Source organism: Pangasianodon hypophthalmus, chromosome 3 (assembly GCF_027358585.1).
Source record: "Pangasianodon hypophthalmus isolate fPanHyp1 chromosome 3, fPanHyp1.pri, whole genome shotgun sequence".
Classification (NCBI taxonomy): domain Eukaryota; kingdom Metazoa; phylum Chordata; class Actinopteri; order Siluriformes; family Pangasiidae; genus Pangasianodon; species Pangasianodon hypophthalmus.
In genome coordinates, this window is record NC_069712.1 from 12,800,961 (window position 1) to 12,822,500 (window position 21,540).

At 38.8% G+C, this 21,540-nt stretch overlaps 3 protein-coding genes across 4 annotated transcripts in view; 1 reads left to right on the forward strand and 2 right to left on the reverse strand.

Annotated features, from left to right (window-relative positions):
- Positions 1-293: 293 nt before the first annotated feature.
- LOC128318007 (histone-lysine N-methyltransferase PRDM7-like) lies at positions 294-2,288 on the forward strand. The gene is made up of 2 exons (XM_053232384.1): positions 294-440; positions 1,632-2,288. Exons 1-2 carry the CDS (start codon positions 294-296, stop codon positions 2,286-2,288), a joined length of 804 nt encoding a protein of 267 aa, XP_053088359.1.
- An 825-nt stretch (positions 2,289-3,113) lies between these two features.
- Positions 3,114-15,786, reverse strand: pygl (phosphorylase, glycogen, liver). The gene is made up of 20 exons (XM_026939970.3): positions 15,489-15,786; positions 14,166-14,267; positions 13,958-14,036; positions 13,332-13,435; positions 12,053-12,184; positions 11,250-11,361; positions 11,086-11,168; positions 10,750-10,887; positions 10,074-10,166; positions 8,579-8,725; positions 8,325-8,488; positions 8,008-8,122; positions 7,036-7,137; positions 6,746-6,893; positions 6,459-6,517; positions 5,522-5,663; positions 4,858-5,065; positions 4,636-4,770; positions 4,429-4,495; positions 3,114-4,296 (listed from the first exon to the last, which is right to left on the reverse strand). The coding sequence occupies exons 1-20, from the start codon at positions 15,729-15,731 to the stop codon at positions 4,108-4,110; spliced, it is 2,562 nt and encodes an 853-aa protein (XP_026795771.1). The 5' UTR covers positions 15,732-15,786; the 3' UTR covers positions 3,114-4,107.
- Positions 15,787-15,888: 102 nt separating this feature from the next.
- Positions 15,889-21,540, reverse strand: part of trim9 (tripartite motif containing 9) — a 21,899-nt gene continuing 16,247 nt past the window's right edge. Inside the window, exons 8-11 of one of the 2 annotated variants that reach the window (XM_026939982.3) lie at positions 20,994-21,032; positions 20,403-20,706; positions 18,620-18,782; positions 15,889-18,435 (exon numbers count right to left, since the gene is read on the reverse strand). In XM_026939982.3, the coding sequence (XP_026795783.1) occupies positions 18,358-18,435; positions 18,620-18,782; positions 20,403-20,706; positions 20,994-21,032 (584 nt within the window). In that variant the 3' untranslated portion in view covers positions 15,889-18,357. The remainder of the gene's footprint in view (positions 18,436-18,619; positions 18,783-20,402; positions 20,707-20,993; positions 21,033-21,540) is intronic. The other variant, XM_026939991.3, reaches the window with a different exon arrangement.

A 21,540-nucleotide genomic window follows, 5' to 3' on the forward strand; every position in this document is an offset into this window, starting at 1 on the left:
GTCTTGTCTTGGTCTTGCCCCCCGTCATACTTAGTCTTGACTCGGACTCCATTGGCTATGATCTTGATTTTGACTTTGTCTTGCCTAAGGTGATCTTGAACCCAACACTACCTATACCTGCAGTACACCGTGGTTGGGACATCATTCCCTCTGAGGGTAGCATGTACACAGACACACGTTCGCATATAGTACACGTTCGCATATAGTGGCAATTTAGTGCAGCCAATCCACCTACCAATACATTTTTGGGAGGTGGGATGAAACCGAAGAAAATGGAGGAAACCCACGTGGACATGGGGAGGAAATGCGAAAGTATGCGCAGGGTTCAGGATCAAACCAGAGAGCCTGGAACTGTGAGCCTGGAGCAATACTTCCTGTTGCACATCCATGCTGCCCTGGTTATAGTCATGCCTTGTAAAATAGAAACAATCAACACTTGGGTAACTGACTCTCTCTGATGTTGATGTTTTTGAAGCGAGTGCAAGTACCCAGACATTAACTGAAGCCAAATTATTCACTTCTGTTAACAAGGCTCAGATTCACTCAGTTTTAATAAAATACTTTGAGGTTAGATGTACATTTAATACCAACTAGAATTCAAATTTAACCTGTTGCCCCATTAACTTACTTTTAATATGATAGGCTCTCTGAAGAGCCAAACATAATGCCCCTTACACACCTACACAAAGGCAGAGGCTACAAAATTGTGCAGTCTTTTGCAATCTTTGGCGCCATCTGCTGTTTATGGCGTGTGGCTGTTTAGTTTCCACAATGTTGCATGTTTTGCTTCCTGTCAGTTCATAGCCTTGCACAGAGACAGCAATGCAGGCAACTCCTAAAAGTCATCCACACATCAGAGCATGACAGTGACAGACTCTGTGTGTGTGTGTGTGTGTGTGTGTGTGTGTGTGTGTTGCATCTGTAGGATTAACTACTTAAATTTACCTTTGACCAGTAAAGTAATGGAATGTTGACATATGACCCATTTTACATATTAATGTATAGGGGCCCCACTGGTGATGTCCATACTATGATGAGAGCATTAATTCAATCTCATCATAAGGCATGATCATTGTTTTGTGCCCCAAACTGGGAGGGAAAACTGCCACTTGTCTGTTTTAGGTAAGATAAGCTTTACATGCACACTTTTTATTACTTATTCTATGTAACATCTTTTTCTTGGCATTTAGATTTTCATTTTGCACAAGTTTATCCATTGCAAACAGTAGATTTTATTCTATTGTTCTTTAATATTGAGCCAGTTCACTATGGAAAATTATGCAAGGAAAAATAAAGTCTTCAGATATGAGGCTGATCAAATGCTTCAAGAAGATTTCAATGTAACTGTCCTCAGGGAAAATACAGCACTGCTCCAGTAGGAGGTGTAGAGTACATGTAGTCCTCATTAACTCACAGAAGAAAATGTTCTGCAGTTTTCCTGATTCAGAGCTGACCTCTCAGCCTAAACTAATCATCAATACAAAAAGATGTAATTAAAAAAAAAAACTCTGTACTGAGTTTTATGTCAGTATTTTCACTGTTGTTTAAAACTCTTAAAATGAAATGAGCAGACGGCAGTTCATGCTCTTTTACAGTCTTGGACACATGCTTCTGATCCTGCTGGCTCACAGCATTGTGAGGACGAGCAGATAGATACTGATGGAGGAACCGAAAGCTCTGTTGGACATGTCTCCTTTATGGACAAGCAGAATGCAGGATTCAAGACGAGGCCTCTAAAAGAAAAGCCTGAAGTTGAAGATTACCTCTGTGGAGGAACATTGAGCTCATTGAGCTCCAGAACAACAAAACAATTTCTGAAGAATCCTATAAAAGAGGAAGACTCAGAAGATAAAGACTACCTCTACTCCGAGGATTGTAAAGCCTTCTTCATAAACAGGTGTGAGATTCACGGTCCAGCTCTCTTCATCCTGGATACTCCTGTTCCCCTGGGAGTCACTGACAGAGCCAGACAAACACTTCCACCCAGACTAGGGATTTGGGAGTCTGTTATTCCTCATGTGGGTCTGGGAGTGTTTAATGAAGGGGAGACTGTTCCAGTTGGTGCACACTTTGGACCCTACCAGGGAGAGCTGGTAGATGGAGAGGAAGCTATGAACAGTGGATATTCCTGGGTCATATTTAAGAACAGACAATATAAAGAATACGTAGATGCCAAGAGAGAGGTGCATGCTAACTGGATGAGATACGTGAAATGTGCTTGTAATGATGAGGAGCAGAACTTGGTGGCATTCCAGTATCAAGGGAGGATTCTGTACTGTTGCTGTTGACTCATTAACTCAGGACAGGAGCTCTTGGTGTGGTATAAAGAGGAATTTGCCAAAGATCTTAGTGATGTCTTTGACTACCTCTGGAACAAAAAGTGTTCCCCAAATGAAATGAATAACAGCCCGTTGTATGTCTCCTCCTGCTCCTCGTGTCCACTTTACTATACATCACAGACGTCATATCGCTGCGAACAGTGTGGGAAGAGTTTTACTCAACAGGGTGTTTTCCAACAGCACCAGCATATTCATAGAGGAGAGAAACCATATTACTCCTCACAGTGTGCAAGGAATTTTACTTCTTCAAAAAAATTAAGACACATAAATAAGCCATTACAGAGGGAGCTCCTGATACTTGAATTAACATTAGCAACACTTGGAAGTCTTTTCTTATTGTATAATACATTTTTTAAGCCTTATTCAATTTTCTATAACAGCAGCTCCTACAGTAATGCTGACTGACTATGTTATGTGCTTTTTTAAGTATGTTATTGTCTCAATAGTAAAAATCTAATTTAATATTTATGGAAGGAGTCGCCAGTGTCAGTGCTTTTTCAGTGCTCAGTATTTTTCCTCCAAAGGAGAGTATTCAGAACAGATGATGTATGCATCGATGATTGTAAAAGTTGGCAAGTTGCTGTGGTGTAAGAAGAATAAAACACTTCAGGATGTTGCTGATTATTTTCCTATTACAGCACACCCTGTTGTGTTTTATTCCTTAGTTTTGTATTCTGTATTAAAGGTGTCTAATTGTTACCAGGCCATATAGTTATTTTAAATTAATTCATTACCACATTTCAAACATTAAATAGCAAAGATATTAAAATGTGATATGTGTAGCAGTATATTTTATTATGTGAGAATATATAAATATAAACTTTACATTTTAATGCAATTAATTCCATTTAAGCTGTCTCGAAATGATTCATAATAATTATAAAATTCACAGTAATTATTATATATACCTATTTTAAGCTTTGTATGCTGTGCATGGAAATGGATTTCTGAAATTCTGAGATCCTGTGAAGTAACCAGAAGAAGACCACAGGAGACACTTCACCACTGGTTCCAGTATGGGTTGAATATGAGTGTCTATCATGAGTATAGTTTTAAGTATGACAGTTTTCAGTATGACAGGATGAACCACAGCAGTACAAGAGTTACAGCCTAACAATAGTATGTTGCTACAGTGTTAAAACTTATGTGAAAAAAGTGTGAAAACAGAGTGAAAACAGAGTGTATGCATGTGCATCTGATTCAGAGATTTAAAATTACACTAAGGGATTTATCATGCCACTGATTGGGCCTGGGAATTAATCCTAAGCAGCACACCATTGCAAACTCACATATAACCTATTTTACATCATAGTTATAGTACTCCCTATATATAAATGTTTGAGAAACAGAGAATACTAATCTGAAATCAATATGTATATCAATCTGTATATCTGTATTAGGTTTACTGGTATTATAAATATCACTATGGGTAACCTATTAAAATTTACCACTCATTTAACTAATTCTCTCATGTTTTCAGTGTTTGTCTGACAGCAAAGACGTCACCCAAGTGGCCTAGAATAAAGTGGGTCTAGAAAGTCTTACTCAGGATTAAAAAGTGGGAAAAAAATAAGTTCTGGCGTTGAAATGCATTTTACATTGTATTTTAACCCTGTCTTCAATATAGAGGGTTAAAAATGTTAAAAATCTAAAAACATCATTGACTATTAAGGGATGTATTCAGTGAGCCTATACTGTATATTGTAACAGTAAATCACTATATGACAACTAACAATGTAACACTGTAGTAACATAATAATGTGTGTGTTCAGATCTTGCGGAGTGCCCGCACTGTCTCTTCGATCGCTTCTCGTGGCTCACTGGGAGGCGGGATCTTCAGGTCAGTTGGCTCCACCCCCCAGATCTGAGTGGCATATTCTGTGATTGTGCGGTCACTGGAGAATTTTCCAGAAGCAGCAATGTTCTTAATTACCACCTGCGTCCACTTTTTCTGATCCTGATACACACACAATTCAAGTTATTGATGGGGACACAGGCATTATATTTATGATGTTTAAAATAGTCAGAAGCAGTGAATCTAAAATGGTGTATATGTATTGGAGAAGTTTTGGTGAGTGTGTGTTGTTACCTGATACAGAGCACTGACTCTCTCCTGACATCTAACATAGGACTCATAGTCAGCAAAGACCTTAAAGCTGAAAGACATTGATATTTACAATGACATTAAAGTAAATTAATGAAGACATTAATAATATAGCAGTGTGTGGGGTGTAGTGAATCTGATGTGTGTATATTTCTGTGCATTAATATGTATGTAATGTGTGTATATGACTACCGATCATGGTTGAAGAGCATGTTGATGATGTCACTGAACAGTTCTGGTTGTTTGGGTGAGAAGTATCCACTTTTAATCTGGTTAATGACTTGCTTTAGCTCTGGGATGCTCTTATAGTACTGCATTGCATCATACCTACACAAAGAACACACACAGACATAGAATAAGTTCATCTCATCACATGGCCATTGACTATCCTAGTTAATCTCCCTCTCTCAGTACCCCTTCTGGTCCATTGCTGCCACTTCCTTCACGCTCATGCCAAAGATGAAGAGGTTTTCCTGTCCAGCTTCCTCAGCCATCTCTACGTTGGCCCCGTCCATGGTGCCGATAGTCAGCGCGCCATTCAACATGAACTTCATGTTCCCTGTGCCTGATGCCTCAGTGCCTGCAGTGGAGATCTGCTCAGAGAGGTCTGTTGCAGGGATCACTGTACAAAAACACACACACACACACAGAATGTTAGTGTTTCACATGGGTAGAAGATGTACAGAAAAAATATAATTATGTGAAAGTGTGGCTACTGTGTCAAAAAAAAAGAGAGGAAGTAGCTAGTTGAAATGATGTTTGGAATTGTAGTCCAGTATTAAATATTGAAAATTAAAAACTGAAAAAAGTAGGGCATTCTTTTTCTAACTTGTTTTCACACTTGTGTAAAAATTTCCACTGCTAAATTTGTATGAAAAGTTACAAAGGATATGGTTAGAGTTTGGGCCGAGATAACATTCAGAGTTAGTAGCATTAGCATACTTAAGTTATTACATATAATTTTTTTAAATGACAAAATATAATACTACACAAATGTAATTTGAAATACTGCCCATCCCTGTGTAGTGGGCACAAGGTGGTTTTAAATGCACGCTTAACTTTTATTGTGTGTATTTACCTTTCTCTGCCAGAGACACTCTGTAGTTCTCCAGATAAATGACTTTCAGCTTGTCACCAATAATGGGGTCATTATTGACCACATCTGCAACAGTGGTGATGAGCTTAATGATCATCTTAGCCATGTGATATCCAGGCGCAGCCTATGTACACAAACACACACATGGATGGGCTGGTTTGAGTATTTCAGAAACAGTTGATCTCTTGGGATTTTCACATACAATAGTCTCTAGAGTTTACACAGAATGGTGTGTGAAGCAAAAAAACATCCAGTGAGCAGCTGTTCCACAGAAACGCCTCTCTGTTGAGAGAAGTCAGAGGAGAATGGCCAGACTGGTTTGAGCTGACAGATAGACTACAGTAAGTCAAATAACCACTCCTTGCAACTGTGGTGAGCAGAAAAGCATCTCAGAATGCACAACATACTGAATCTTGAGGGGAGATGGGCTACAAGAGCAGAAGACAACATCTGAGGCTACATAGGGCACTGGCTCAATCAAACTGGACAGCTGAAGACTGGATACATACAGTATGTACAACATATACAGTATACTGATACAAATAAACACTCACTGTCCACTTTATTAGGAACACCTCTACACTCGCACATTCATGCAGTTTTCTAATCAGCCAATCATCATGCCATGCAGTGACAAAACCAGAAATCATGGACCCTTAACTTTGCTTCCCACTGCACTAAATGATCTTTATTTATTTATTTATTTATTTATTTATTGCATCACTCATAGATCACTGCAGGAGTCTTCTGTCTCTCCTGCAAGAGATGCAATCAGGAGTATATCAGGGAAACCAAGAGGAAATTGGCTGACTGTTTTGTTGAGCAGCTTCGTATCTGAATGAAGGATTTCTCCTTTCCAATGGTGAAACACTTCAACATTAATGGATATTTTTACTGAGTATTAAATTGTGTGTGTCACCTTGCCACCAATAATCACAGTGCGTGGTACAAATGGTGCTGCTGGTCTGGTCTTAATGCCTGAAAAAAGAGACAGAACATCATCACAGAACCCGTTTGGGCATCATGTCTGGTATGTACCTGATATTTGCACCTGAATACTGTGTGTGCACTTTTACAGTTAGTGATTACACAGATAGAGCTTAGGAGTCAGGAGGACACAGACATTTACGTACACAGCAATGAATGTGCACATATTGGAGGTAGTTGATGAATGTGTTAATGCATGTTTGTACATTATGTACGTACGGTTGTACATAGTGATGACGTGAAGGCAGTTGAGGAGCTGTCGTTTGTACTCGTGAATTCTCTTCACCTGAACGTCAAACATAGAGGCAGGGTTTATCTTCACTTGGTACTCTCTCTCCAAGTACTGTGCAAACTTCCGCTTGTTGTCCTGAACACACACACACACAAAGATGGTCAATAACCACAATGTAAGCACCAGTGCTGTTACATCTCTCCTGCTTTTTTGCAGTTTGCACATTCACCCTGAGGTATATAATGGGCATGAGTGGTCATAGTGTGTGTGTTCAAACCTGTTTGACTTTAGCTACATCTCTGATAAATACATTATCATCCACTAGATCATTCAGCTTCTGTAACTGCATCAGGTCTTTTACATAGTCTTCTCCGATTACCTACACACAAACACACCAGAATTTTAGGAAAAAATAGTTTCACTACCCTCATGGATCAGGTACGTGTTTCTGTCAGAATTTGAAGTTTCACTCACCATGTAAATTGTTGAATAAATCATACTTACAAGGTCTGTTTTAATGAGAGTACTTTTAAGTCAAACTCAAATTTAGTTTTGACATTATTCTTATGACTACATTTTTTTCTTTCCTAATTTGGTAGTTGTTCTTTCCCTCTTTTTTGTTACTAAAGATTCTTTATTTGGTTCCTTATCACCTATCACACTCTCACATCTCAGTGAGATCATAATGAGGTCAAAATGTTTCACCAATGTTTCAAATATTGTCATGTTAAGACTGACAAATGCAAAACCAGTGATTCAGCAGAGGCATGTCTTGAAAATGTATTTTCCACCAGGGTGTCATAAATAATAGTTACTGTATATAAGATTGTGGCTTCTTCAGAAATTTTAGAGTTTAAGACTTATTAACCATGTTGCCAAGCTAGCAAGAGTGCTATGCATATTGCTAATATTCTTCCACAGACAAGAGGTGTCCCTTCTGGTTAATGTAAACAATAAAACAATATGTTTTTGATTTGTGTCTCCATTCATTTACATGAAGTAGTTTTCATCACCATTACTACTAGTTCTGGTACTTTAATTCTGATATTATGTCTTTTTCAATAGTAGAGGACTCATTTATTTTTTCCCTTTCACTGTTTTTGTTTTAATGAGAAGTTCTTAGTTTTTGCTGCCTGCCTGAGAATACTGTCAGAAAATGTAAGACTGAAATTTGCTAGATTGCAAATGCAAATTATAGTGGATCTCTCTACCCATTGCAGTTGTGTGTGTGTGTGTGTGTGTGTGCTACCTCTGCGATTAGGTCAGCCAGTCCTGGGTTGCACAGCAGGAGCCAGCGCCTTGGAGTGATTCCATTTGTTTTGTTCTGGAACTTTTCTTCTTCCAATTCACTGAAATCTCGGAATCTGATAGGAGGAAAAAAAAATCAAAACATCTGTGCACATGTGTGCTATGTTGTGTTTTAGTGCTTTGATGAAGTAGCATCAATGTGCATATGAATCTAGCATCTTTTTCGATATCATTGAATTATAGGAAAGTGGGAGTGTGATGATTTCTGTTTGATCTATATGTCTGATGATCTATGCTTGATCTATGTGTGTGACTCACACTTCATTTTTAATGATGTTGGAGTGAATCTCAGCAACTCCATTAACAGCATGGGATCCAATGATGCACAGGTGAGCCATGTTCACTTTTTTCCCACCTTCCTCCTCAATCAGAGACATCCTGCGCAAACGATCCATATCCTCGGGGAACAGGGATGCTATGTGCTACAAAAACACACAAATACGTAACTGCTTTTATTTTGTATTTAAAATGTGATTGCAAGAAAATGTTGATTTGTGTATGTCCACACTCACGTCCAGGTGTATCTGGTTGATCTTGTAGATGATTTGTAGGTGGCGTGGTAGGAGTTTCTCCAGCATATGAACAGGCCAACGCTCCAGAGCCTCAGGGAGCACGGTGTGATTGGTGTACGCAAAGGTGCGCCTAGTGAGATCCCATGCCTACACACAGAAAAATAGTTTATTCTAAATTCTATTGTTGATGGCTCAGTGGTTAGGTCTCTAGGCTGCTGATCAAAATGTTGGGGCTTTCAAGTCCCTGCACTACCAAACTGGCACTGTTGGGCCCTTGAGCCAGGCCCTTAACCCTATTTGCTCCAGGGGTGCCATAACATGTTTGACCCTGCACACTGAACCCAACTTCCTGGGTTAAGTGAAGAAAAGAATTTCACTGTACTGTGATGTATGTGTGACAAATAAAGTCTTTCTTCTTATTCATTCTTCTTCAGCATCCTGCTCAGGGTCATGGTGGGCCTGGAGCCTATCCCTGGAACAAAGTGGGAATGCCAGTCCATCTCAGGGCTTCTCACATGCATTCACACCTAAGGTCAATTTAAAGCCACTAATCCATCTACTATCATGTATTTTTTGAAATGTGAGAAGCAAACTCATGCAGACATGGGGAGAACATGCAAAACTCAAACAGCAGCCTCAAGATTGCTCAAGATTGAACCACTACTGTGCCACCATGCTGTCCAAGTTATGCTAGTATAAAATTTTAAATGAGATAAACAACGGTTTATACCAAATAAATTGCTGACAAAAGAGTGTAACTTATAGCATCCTCATTCATAAAACAGTTTTTTGCTCCCAAATCACCTCATTGCTGCATTATATCCACTGGCTTCTTGTAGCTGCACACGTCACTTTTAAAACACTCATTCCTGCCTACTAGTGTACTAGGGTGCACTACAACGACTATTCACAGATGCTATCCCACTACTGATCGGTTCAGGGGCTTTAACCTGCTCCATCAAAGAAAATACAGATAAGATTCTCGAACATTTAGCATGAGTTCAAATTCAGAAAATAGAAATTAAATATTGATAAAATGCACAATATGACATATACCTTTTACTGCAATGATTTTACTGTAATGATTTATATTGTTCAAGTCTGGTGGAGGAATGAACTTCAACTGGTTGTCCAACCAACTGGGTCACTTCAGTCTTTAAATGAAGACAGAAGATCTACCTCTTTATTAAGCAAATTTAGTAGATTTTAAAAAAAAAAATCCTTTGATGAGTGTGTTTTCTCTCCAACAGGAATTTAGCTTGATAGTATTCTTAGACCCCAAAGGTATTCTCAGTATTCTTAGATCTTGTAAGATTTCCAAGATCCTAATTTATTTGTCTTAGCATGAGGATGCAGTATGTTTTTGTTGGAGACTACAAAGCGCTTCTGCAAGTGTCTCTAGATATGTGTGTCCGCCAAATGCTGTAAATGTAAATGTGAACATCTATAAAATGAAGACCTTGTTAACATAACTATAAGGATGTGTCTCTCTCACCTTGTCCCAGTCCAACTTCTCAATGTCCACAAAGATCCTCATTAGCTCAGGTATGGCCAAGGCAGGGTGTGTGTCATTCAGTTGGATGGCTACCTGAGGCACAGATACACATACACACAATATTTTAACAGTGTTGTTTTCAAAAATCAGATTGAGTTACAATAGTTCAGATGGTACGTGGGTAGAAAAGTGTGATGGCAGGAAATGTTTCACAGCACAGGCGCCAGAAATCACAAGTGAGGGGCCAATGAGGATCATGGATGGTAGGGTGGAAGGGATTATGCTTGATAAAGCCTGTAAATGTTGGCATATATTATGTAGTATTTACACTGAAAGGCAGCTGAATATGGTAAATTAAGAACTCAACCTCAACCAGTTTCATTTATTATTCAGTTTTTCATGCTGCATAATGAATGAAACACTACAGGAAACACACGTTATCTGGTTTTGGCATATTTTCCAAATGATTGAATTCTCTTATTGCTAAAGCAGAAATTATAGACAGCTTTTTACTGATCTGATTAGTTTGCGAGCTTGAAAGATGCTTTACTTCTAGTGAATCAAATTTCACATGAATATCATTTTTCAAGCATGATGTAAGATCTAATCCAGAGTGTGTAGTGTGTAGGCTCAAAAACTATGTCTTTCCCCGCTCCAGCATCAGTGTTATACAAACCTTCTCAGGAAAGCTGTCGAAAGACAGGGGGACAGAGCAATTCTTTTTCGAGGTCTTAAAGCGTCGAATCACGTCCTGCAGAGTCGCTGCCACCACAAAGTACTCCTGCTTCAGTCGCAGTTCCTTACCTTCAAAAAACTGCAGGACAACAAAATTCCATGGAGTTTTACTACCACAGTCAGTTTCTGTTCTAAGCATTCTCCATTCTAAGGATTAACCATATACTATGTGAGATTTTGTTAGGATATTATAGGATAAGTTTTCCTCAGAAGAACTAGTCTTAGAAGTAATACCACACTGTAAGTGTATCTAAAGGAGTGGATAAGCAGAACACACATTGTCATTGGGGTAGAGCACTCTGGAAATATTCTCAGCCAAGTTCCGGTCCAAAACAGCCTGGATGTAATCCCCAACATTGACTGAGGATAGAATAAATACACATGAAAACTGAGTGTGTGATTGGACAGAGCACATATGTATACATATGACTGATCACCCACAGTCTCGAAGGTTGAAGTCGTTGGGAGCTCGTGCAGACCACAGACGCATTGTGTTTACAGTGTTATTCATGTAGCCAGGGATGGGCGTATCATAGGGCATGGCCAGTACCACCTGAAAGAAGACAACACACTCATACATCCAGCTTTATAACTATATACACTATATACACTATATTGGCTGTTCACTTTAATAGGAACGCCTGGACGCCTACTTATTTATGCAGTTATCTAATCAGCCAATCATGAGGCAGCAGCACAGTGCATAAACTCATGCAGATACAGGTCAAGAGCTTCAGTTAATGTTTACATCAAACATCAGAATGGGGAAAAAGTGTGATCACCCAATGTGGTCTTCTGCTGTTGTAGCCCATCCATCTCAAGGTTAGATGTTTTGTGCATGCTGAGATGCTTTTCTACTGATCACGGTTGTAAAGAGTGATTATATGAGTTACTATATCCTTTCTGGCAGCTCGAACCAATCTGGCCATTTTCCTCTGACCTCTCTTATCAACAAGGCGTTTCCACCCACAGAACTGTAACTCACTCATTGCTTTTTCTTTTTTCCCTATTCTAATGTTTGATGTGAACTAACTGAAGCTTTTAGCCTATATCTGCATGATTTTATGCATTGTGCTGCTGCCACATCATGATTGGCTGATTAGATAACTGCATAAATGAGCAGGTGTGCAGGTGTTCCTATTAAAGTGAAGAATGATTGTAACTAGTTTATATAACTTCAGGTAGCTCCATCCACTGATCGATCATATATTGTTGGTGCCAGTGTATTGTTTGTAAGAGGAGACCTGTGTATCAACCCATTTAGATCCTTCCTCAGTCTCCTCTACTCGTCCATAAAAATGGACTGGCAACATGTACTCAGGACGGGCCTTCTCCCATGGGTTTCCATACCTCAGCCAATCATCAGCTTCCTCCACCTAATGCACAAAACATTCAATTAAATGCCTTTAATATGGCTATCAATATGCAGCTGGAATATAAAATTATGAATCACAATATACACCAAAATGGCAGTAAAAATACTCATGAAAAATATGTATGGATTCATAATGACTTTCACAATATCTCTGTAGGTGTGCGATCAGGTCTCTGTTGGTTAAAGTCCAGGCGTGTGTTTGCAGTTCTGACACAAGTTATGTACCTGTGCTGTGTAACTAAAAAAGCATACACTAAATAATACGAGCCTGGGATTTCTATTGGCTCCTGGCTATCAGCAGCATGAACCCTGTTCAACCCATGCACACACAGAGGTCACACTCCTGACACACAAACAGAGTAAGAGATAATAAGAGAGATCAAGAGAGAGAAAAAGTGTGCATGGAAGATAGGAGTCTGACCTGCATCTTCCTAACAGACCCATTCATCCAGCAGTTAAAGTTAAAAACTATTTCTAATAAATTGGCTTGGTGATTTGTCGTTAGACATGAGCAGAGAGTTGACCGTGTGTATACTGTATGTGGCTGTTAACTGAGCAAAGCAGAAGTAGTGTTCGAGCTGGAAATGTTCCAGGTTAGTTGTTTTGAAAAGTTTATGTTACTGACTACCATGCCACAGACACGATCTAAGCTCACGTGATCTCTTACTCTGGGTCTGCTGTGTTTCTAAGTGAAAAACTGTTGTTACAATATTATTATGTTAATATGCAAACTGAAATCACCCACAAACCTACATCCCCATTACACTTGTAATATTGGAACCTAAAAGGCTCTTGTAATTTCTGATAAAAAAAAACAAAAAACATTTTCTATCATATACTCACAACTACATTTCTGAAGACTGGCAAAACCACTGCAGTATCAGTTTTTGTATTTTGATGAATCAGTGACTTCAAATTAATCATAAGATTACTTTCTTGTAAAGTTTAGATAATTTAAAACAGTTATTGTTTTTATCTTTCTCTGAGAGCAATATGCACTATTTGTGTGAGTTGTATAAACAGCTCCAGTGTGTGTTTGAGAACTGCTGGCTCTATAGTCTCTAGTGGCATGACAAATGCTCAGATAGAGTAATTATGTGATATGATGTGTTGTGATAGTCATAGCAGCTCTCAATCTAGTTCTTTACCTGCCAGCCGTCTTTGATTTTCTGATTGAAGATCCCATACTCGTAACGGATCCCATAACCATATGCGGCTAAGCCCAGAGTTGCCATAGAGTCCAGAAAACATGCTATAAACATGAGCACAATAAACACATGTACATGATCATGAACAACTTCAAAAACTGAACTTGATCAAGTGGGAACTTGTTTTGCCTTTCAGCACTTAATTGTGAGAATCAGGTCTATAACACTGTGGTCAGCAGGACTAATCAGGCTCCATCTGAGACTTCTGGGTGGTTTGTAGCCTGTTGTTGTGATTGGATTACATAGTGATAGGAAAAGTGAATAAAGAGGCCAATAGAGCAACAATAAAAAGTTCATATGATTTCACAAAAACATTTTCTACATAAATAAAATGTCAGTGCCTGCATGTTGCATTTGTATTGCATGTTTCTAGGGTTGTTAATTTCCCATTCTAGCCTGGAGTTGCCTGTTCTGCTCACATTCCATAATAACAAAAATTACATTTGCAGGAACAGACGCTGCTAAAGCCTTGTGGGGACTAAGAGGAACAAAAGCAGCAGGAGACACAGAAGGGCAGAGGAAGGAAGAATGGCAGATTGTGGCAGAGAGCTGGAAAACTGTAAGACCTGCCAGCCGGCCTAGTCCTCCATTCCCTAATCCTGCGTCCTCCTCCATATCCTCCAAATCCTCCATGTCCAAGCCCAACTAAAATGAGAGAGAGGAAAGTAAACAGTTTAGCCCAGTCTGGATCATAGAAATCAGATATATTGAGTGTACTCAGTTCAGTAAACAAGTAATCAGTGCTCTTTTTCTCTTTTTGACACACATTCTTACTTGATAGATGGCCTCATCACAGGCATTCTGTAGTCCTAAATTGATCATGGTGTTCTGTAGAGCTCTGCCCATATAGAACTCCAGGGAGAGGTAATACACACGCTGTAACACATTTCAAAATGACTGAGTATCCAGTCAGGAGCACAGGAAAAGCATAAAATACTGAGCATGATTAATATTGGCAATATCTGTATCTGATACAGAAACTGTAACAGATGTGCATTTAATTAGTTATGTAAACAAGTTAATCTCCTTCAACTGATTTCCCAAGTGAATCTCCCAGTTTCGTAATTTGACCAGCTTGACCTGTCACAAATTCAAGATCTCAATAACCTGAATCAGATACTTTAAAATACAAATGTCTATAATATTTGTTAGAATAAGACTGTTCATCCCCTTGCAGAAAAACGCATACATTTTACAGGATCATGTTTTTCACATGTGATTATGTGAGTCATTTGTGATCATGTGAAAAAGATGTGAAGGCAAGTTTCATCATCCTATGTCCTGAAATTGCACATGTGAATGCAAGTAAGCAGATGACATCATATGTGATCATGTTAAAAATAAAGCCACGTGCACTACATATCGTCATGGTAGCACCAAAGGGTGCAGATCTACACTACCCATCAGCCCCAGCACATCACATGCCTCACTAATCACTCTCACCTGTGTCTTGTTATGCCTTGTTAGCACCACTATATATGTTCTAGTTTTTTTATGTTCTACTTTTGTTGTAGTTGTCATCTGTTGTTTTGTGTGCCACATTGTAATATATAATAATAATATATACAAAGATAACCAAGTGGCTCATCAGTCTTGTGCTTCTTTACTGCTGGAATTATAGCTGACATGAAATATTTTGAATTTTGGCATGGATGTGATATTGCACTCCTTTTCATCTACATAATTAATGAACACTATAAAATTCAAGAGGTTAAAAGAACCAGGAGGTCCTCAAGGAAACCAAAAATAACTCTTCTATGGCATTCCTTCTATGGCATTCCTTGTTTATAAGCGTTTACCATTTACAGGAGTGGTGACTGCTGTCAGACAAAGCCAAGGACACCACATTACCAGTAGAAATGTTGGTTCCTGACAGGTTAATAAATTGAACCCACCATACATTTTGATTTTAGTTCCTTTGGGTTTGCCTTGGTCCAAATGTCTACTCAGGCTTCTTGGTATAATCCCCATCCTTCCTGCCTTTATAGAACTTACAGCACCATACAGAGGAGCTGCAGTAAGGTAATCAGCAGAGTTTTATCCTCCTTGTTTAGAATTTCAGACTACAAACCCTACCCAGGTGTCCAATGACCTCACCTTTGGGTCCTTCTCATAGTAGAACTGCTGTGTCCGGATCCAGCGCCCCACCAGGTGATCCCTCACTGTGTGTGCCAGGGCGTAATAATAATCAAGCGGTGTGGCCACATTCCTGTCCTTTACCAGAGTGAAATGCAAGTGGCGATTGAAGCCTTTTTTCAGCTCGGCAACATTTTCCACCCCGACGATCCCACGGATACTGATCTGCTTGCGTTTTTCCTGGTCAGTGAGTGGAGTGGCCATGCTGACGGTCTGTAAGTCTGGAACAGACTGTTAGAAGTGTGGGGCTCTTTGATCTGAACTTTAGTCCAGGTTAAACAGATAGAGGCGGCTCAGGCCTCGTGCTCTCTCATTGGCCATTTACATAAGGGACAGCATTAAAGAACAGACATTCATTCACTTGACTCAACCCATTTATTGAATATACTGTACGGTTACAGAATGCACCAAGCGCCAGATAATAATAATAATAATAATAATAATAATAATAATAAAGTTATTGTTCACATTAGGGATTACTTTATGATAAAGAAAATAAAGATCCCCTGTACAGTCACCCACACCCACACTTTTGGCTCCTTAAACAGCAAAACTGGTGTTGACTGAAGGCCTACAGCGTTTGATACACTCCGGTAAGTGTTTATTTGTCTCCCTTCTCACCTCAAATGAACACTGTAAGATTTATTTCAGCATTGTAGGTGTTCATGCAGTTCTGTAGTTTTTTTTTTTTTTTTTTCATTCTTTTCGTACAACACAACAAAGCCACATGTTATCAGTCCGAGGAGTATCCTTGTATTAGTCAGTTGACAAACAGGCTCAGGAATTTATTTTTAAAGTAGGCTACACATGTCTGGTGATGCAAATAAAGGCAGCTATTTCACTGCACCACTGCATTAGCAGCCTGGATCCCCCACATCTAATGACATGGAGCCACGCAAACATCCACTCTATGGAGTCTAGCACTTCTAGAACATAAAACATATTGCCAGTTTCTGAATTACTATTTTTTTTTGGATTTAAAGCTGTGCTTTTTGTTATATTGCAGGTAATAACACAAATATATATATATCTATCTATATATATAGTACTGTAATTTTCAGACATATAAACAGAAGCAGCACCAGTTTTTCAATAAAGATTAGCGATTTGCCTGTACAGCTCTGAGGCAGTAACAAACGGAGGGGACAGAGAGAGAGAGAAATGTGTATGTGTGTGTACTGCTGCTGAATATGTGTGTTGGCCAGAAGGGGGACTGTTGTGGAGTAAGTGTTCATGCTGTGCCTGTATGTGTGTGCCTGTATGTGTGTGTGCCTGTACGCGTGTGTGTATACGAGTGAGAGACAGCCCAGTGTCTCTTCATTACTGTTAAATTACTATACTGACACTCTCATCATTGAACTCCATGAGAATGATTCAGTACAGCGTCAAGTGATAATATAGTTTATACCATAAAGTTTAAATTTTTATTTTCCAGTCATTGAAAATTTGGCATTGGCATTTATTGGTAAATAGGGTGCAGTATGTGTAGTGTGAGTTTGTAATATGTGAGGACAAAATGTCCTAAAATTTCTCAGCTTTCTACAAAAAAGAAAGCACAGTAAAGGCCACACAGACATTTCAGTCATTGTGTGAAAATTTCCATTTAACACATTATACTGAACCAACTGCACATAGTCCAATTATAATGATAAACTGCATTGTATAACCTCTACAGATTCATAATTTATCTCTGCACATATTCACTTTGCACAGATCAGTAAGATATGATCAGTAATAATAATAAGTATAAAATCTGCCTGGACTCTGTAGTTTATAGGCTTATCGGACCAGAGCCACATGTTTTAATGTTTTAGCACCAACTATAATAATAATAATAATAATAATAATATAATAATAAACATAAGGAATATTATTCTTTGCTGTTAGTAGTTATCACAATATTTGGGCTGTTATTTCTAAAATAACATTTTCTGAACCTGGAAAATTTGTACACATTTGTAGTGAGGGTGATGTAGTTGATCATATTAATGAAGTTATAAGAAAATGTAGAAATGCTACTAGCTCTAACCTTGACCAGCAGGGGGCAGTTGCAACTTTTCATATAAATTCATTAATTCATTCATCTTCAGTAACCGTGGGCCACGGTGTATCTCCCAGGTACGAGGCAGAAACACGCCCTGGATGGGATGCCAGGGCACAATGTACACATACCTTGGGTATTTTAGAGTAGCCAATCGACCTACTGGCATGTTTTGGGGAGGTGCAGGAAACCTCAGAACATGCAAAACCCCACACAGACAAAAACCCAAGCTCAGGTTCGAACCAGGGACACTGGAGCTACAAGGTGGCAATGCTACTCACTGTGCCCTTTCATATAAATTTAGTTGTGCATATTGTTATGAAATTACATGCATGGCACCATGCTGATTTTCCTCTTCTATCTGATGAACTGACCAATGATTAAATGAAGTAATTAGAGAAGAAGGAATGAGACGCAAGCCTGAACCTTGTAGCATAATGGCAGTGTTTTGTGGGAGGGAGAAAATCAACATTTTTTTTTCAGTATTTCAACATATAGTCTAATACTCTCAAAACTACACCTAAAATCTCTGGCTTTTTGGGATTACAAATAGAAATGTACAGTAGTTTTCTGCTCTCCTGCTGCCTCTGCTTGCCATAAAGTAAAGTAAATTAATTTGAACAGCTGTAACTAGCAGCTAAGCTTATTAAAAAGCACTGAACTCCTAAACCAACCCAGAATTTCACATAAAGGCTGAGAACTGAATATCAGTGTAAATCTTATCCATCAATGTGTGTGTGTGTGTGTGTGTGTATGTGTGTGTATGTGTGTGTGTTGGTATGTTGGTCTTCAGCAGACGGAGCCTGAAGGATCTGACTCTCCAAGTGTGTAGAAATCTGGAATGGGCAGTCCAGTGTGAAGAGTCACCTACGCGCGCACACACACACACACAAACACACACAAGTTGCCATTTAGTTGAGGTGATATGAAAGCAATGGAGGCTCTCTATAACTATAAAGATCATATATTTTCATCAGTTTCATCATTAGCCAGTACACTGTGTTACTGCTCTCTGTGTGTGTTGTTAGACATTACAGCTGTTCTGCATTACCTGAACGTTGCGGTTGAGGCTGATGGCAGGGTAATAAAGACCTTCCAATGAGTCGAAAGCCACAGGACCTTGTTGCTCATCATTGATAAGAAACAACAGAATCCCCCGGGTGAAATCCAACAGAACACCCACAGTTGCTCCCTTACCAATCCCTCCATCCGTTCTGAGAGAAAAAGAGAGATTCTGAACTCAGAGCCTGATCACATTCACAAATAAAGAAATTCACATGCACACTAACACTCCTGAGTATATCTCCAATAGTGCTGATCAGAATAAACTTCTCTATCACAATCACTATTTGAATTTGATGTTCATCATTACATATTCAGAGGCAAATGAATATTCAAGACCTCACGTTTTACTTTTACTTGTTGGCTAAAAAAAACACTTGATGTAGGAAAGACTTGCAGAAATGCAAGTTATTTATGGCATACTTTATTGTCAATTATGTACAAAATTTCTAATTAAAAACAAATCAATATGAAATAATTACAGTTTAAATTTATATTACACATAAGTAGTTAACCATTTCAAAAAGGCGCTTATTATTGTCACTTTGTCTGTGACTGGATCCCAAATGGAGATCTATTGAGCATGCAGTGCACTACATAAGTACTACAATATATATCCACATGTTTTTGGTACTGCTACACATGTACTGTGTATTCCTCCATATCTTACTATACATGCTCAATATTTCTCAGTATGTCCTAATGCACTACATAGTGTCAGGAGACTGCACAGGTTTTGGATGCAAATGCAGGTTTATTAAATGATCAAAGCAGACAAGTCTGAAAAGCAAGAAGAACAAAGTCAAAACCAGAGTATTCCAGCAGAACCAAAGGCTTGGAATCGCCACTGGCAGAAAGCAAACGTGACTTTGTAAAGAGGATTATTTGTCTGGGTTATTTAAAGCTATTTGTGTGGTGAGGAACAGGTGTAACTGATTTGTAATCAGGAAACTGTGAACAAGGATATGGGTCATGTGGCAAATTAGGTGACACGGTCTGCAGTTCGTTAGCTGAGAATGTTGGGAAATGTCGTTCATTGTTATCGACTGACACAGGTCATGATGAAATTCACTGAGGCTCCTGGAAAATGAAGTTTGAGTTTTCAAGTAAGGCTGGCAGTGACATGACACATTACTATGGAGTGCACTACTGTATCACATGAGTCACACCATGAGGAGTACCATGAGGAAAAAAGGATAAAATATTAAGCCTGAAATACTAAAAATAAAATCCTCCAATGTGTTATTAAACAAAAAATGTTAACATTGAAGTCTAAAATATTTACTGTTGATGAACCAAAATTCTACAAAATATTTTTGATAAACAGCAATATTAGCAATAGTAAAGAGCAAATAGCAATATTCTTGACATGTACAAAATTTATGCAGTTTAGGGCTGTTGTATAATGCAGATGATGACAGAGGTAAAAAAAAAATCTATTTTTAATTTAGAAAACCTTAGATGTTTATTGGAGACTGGCACAAAAATCTTATTTTTATCACATAGTCTGGGATTTAGTCTCGAGAGCAACATGAATCAGGTTAATGATTTATATTATACTACAGTAATAGTCTCAAGTGATTTGGTAATTTATCCATAAGCGTGGACAGTGTGCATGAAAAGGATCATTTAAAAGGGCTCAATAATACTTAAATGCATGCTGATGCTAAATCTTTGAAGTAACTAAAAACTGACATCAATTTTCAAACGAAATTCACAGCTAATATACCCCAATATACACATACTCTAAGACCCATATCTCCTTTCCGTACCTGTTGGTATGGGAGTTGTTGTGCATGAACCAGGAGCGGTTGTTGTCCACATACATGGCCCAGGCTTTATCGTCCTTTCCCAACATTACGTCTTTCAGCACGTCACCTCGGGCGATCCCAAACGCAGGGTCTGGGTGATTGTCATAGCGATCTATGGTCATTTCCCAGTAATGCACACCACGGGAGAAGGGCGTGTTGCCCATGACAACACGATCGTCATAACTATTACACGTGACTGTGAGGTTGTCATTAGACAGTATGATGTCCGGATGGGCAGATGCAGGGTCAAAGGTAAACCAGGCAACTGCAAAAAGGAGTCATACAGAAACACACATATACACATTACATGTTGGTCACTGAGGGTTGAGTTTTAATATATATTTACACTAGATGAGTAAATATGGATTTGAATGGCTACTGTTAATGATCAGGACACTCCAGTGCGAACTCACTTACATACACACAAACAGAAGACACATATGCAAACAGGAGCAACTGAAAACACAGGAGCAGAAGGGTACAGGTGAATATGGTTATAATAATGATGAGGCAAAGGAGGACGCGGATTGTGGTTAAGAGAGCCTTCCGTACCTGTAGCTAGAGTGTTAATATCACATGAGGCAAGTCCAGCTGAGATGAGAGAAAGAAAGAGACAGAGAGAGGGAAGGGGGAGAGGGTGAGTGAAAGGGAGGGGGGTGGGAGTGAGAAAGAAAGAAGGAAAGAAGGAAGGAAAGAAAAAAGGAAAGAGTGATAGAAAGGAGGGTTGATGAGAGAGAGGGAGGTAAAGCAGCTGATCAGGGAAGCTGGATCTGTTCAGTGACTCATCACCTCATGCATAAAACTGTCATAAAGCCTTTAAAATTATACATTTTAGTTTAACAACATGTTTTTTTTTTCTATCCATGTATCAGGTGTTAATTATGTGATTGAATATTCTTCTAATGCATGATTTATGCTTGGTCAGGCAGGCAGATTTCTATCTGAAAAGTCACTTTCCAAAACAAATGTCACTTTCCAAAAAAAAAAAAAAAAAACCTGTATACTAGGGTAATTAAGGGGGCACATTTGGAAACACTGTGTCCAAGACACAGTCTCGAGTTGTAGCACTGCTTCAAGTACTGAAGCTATAATTTTAACA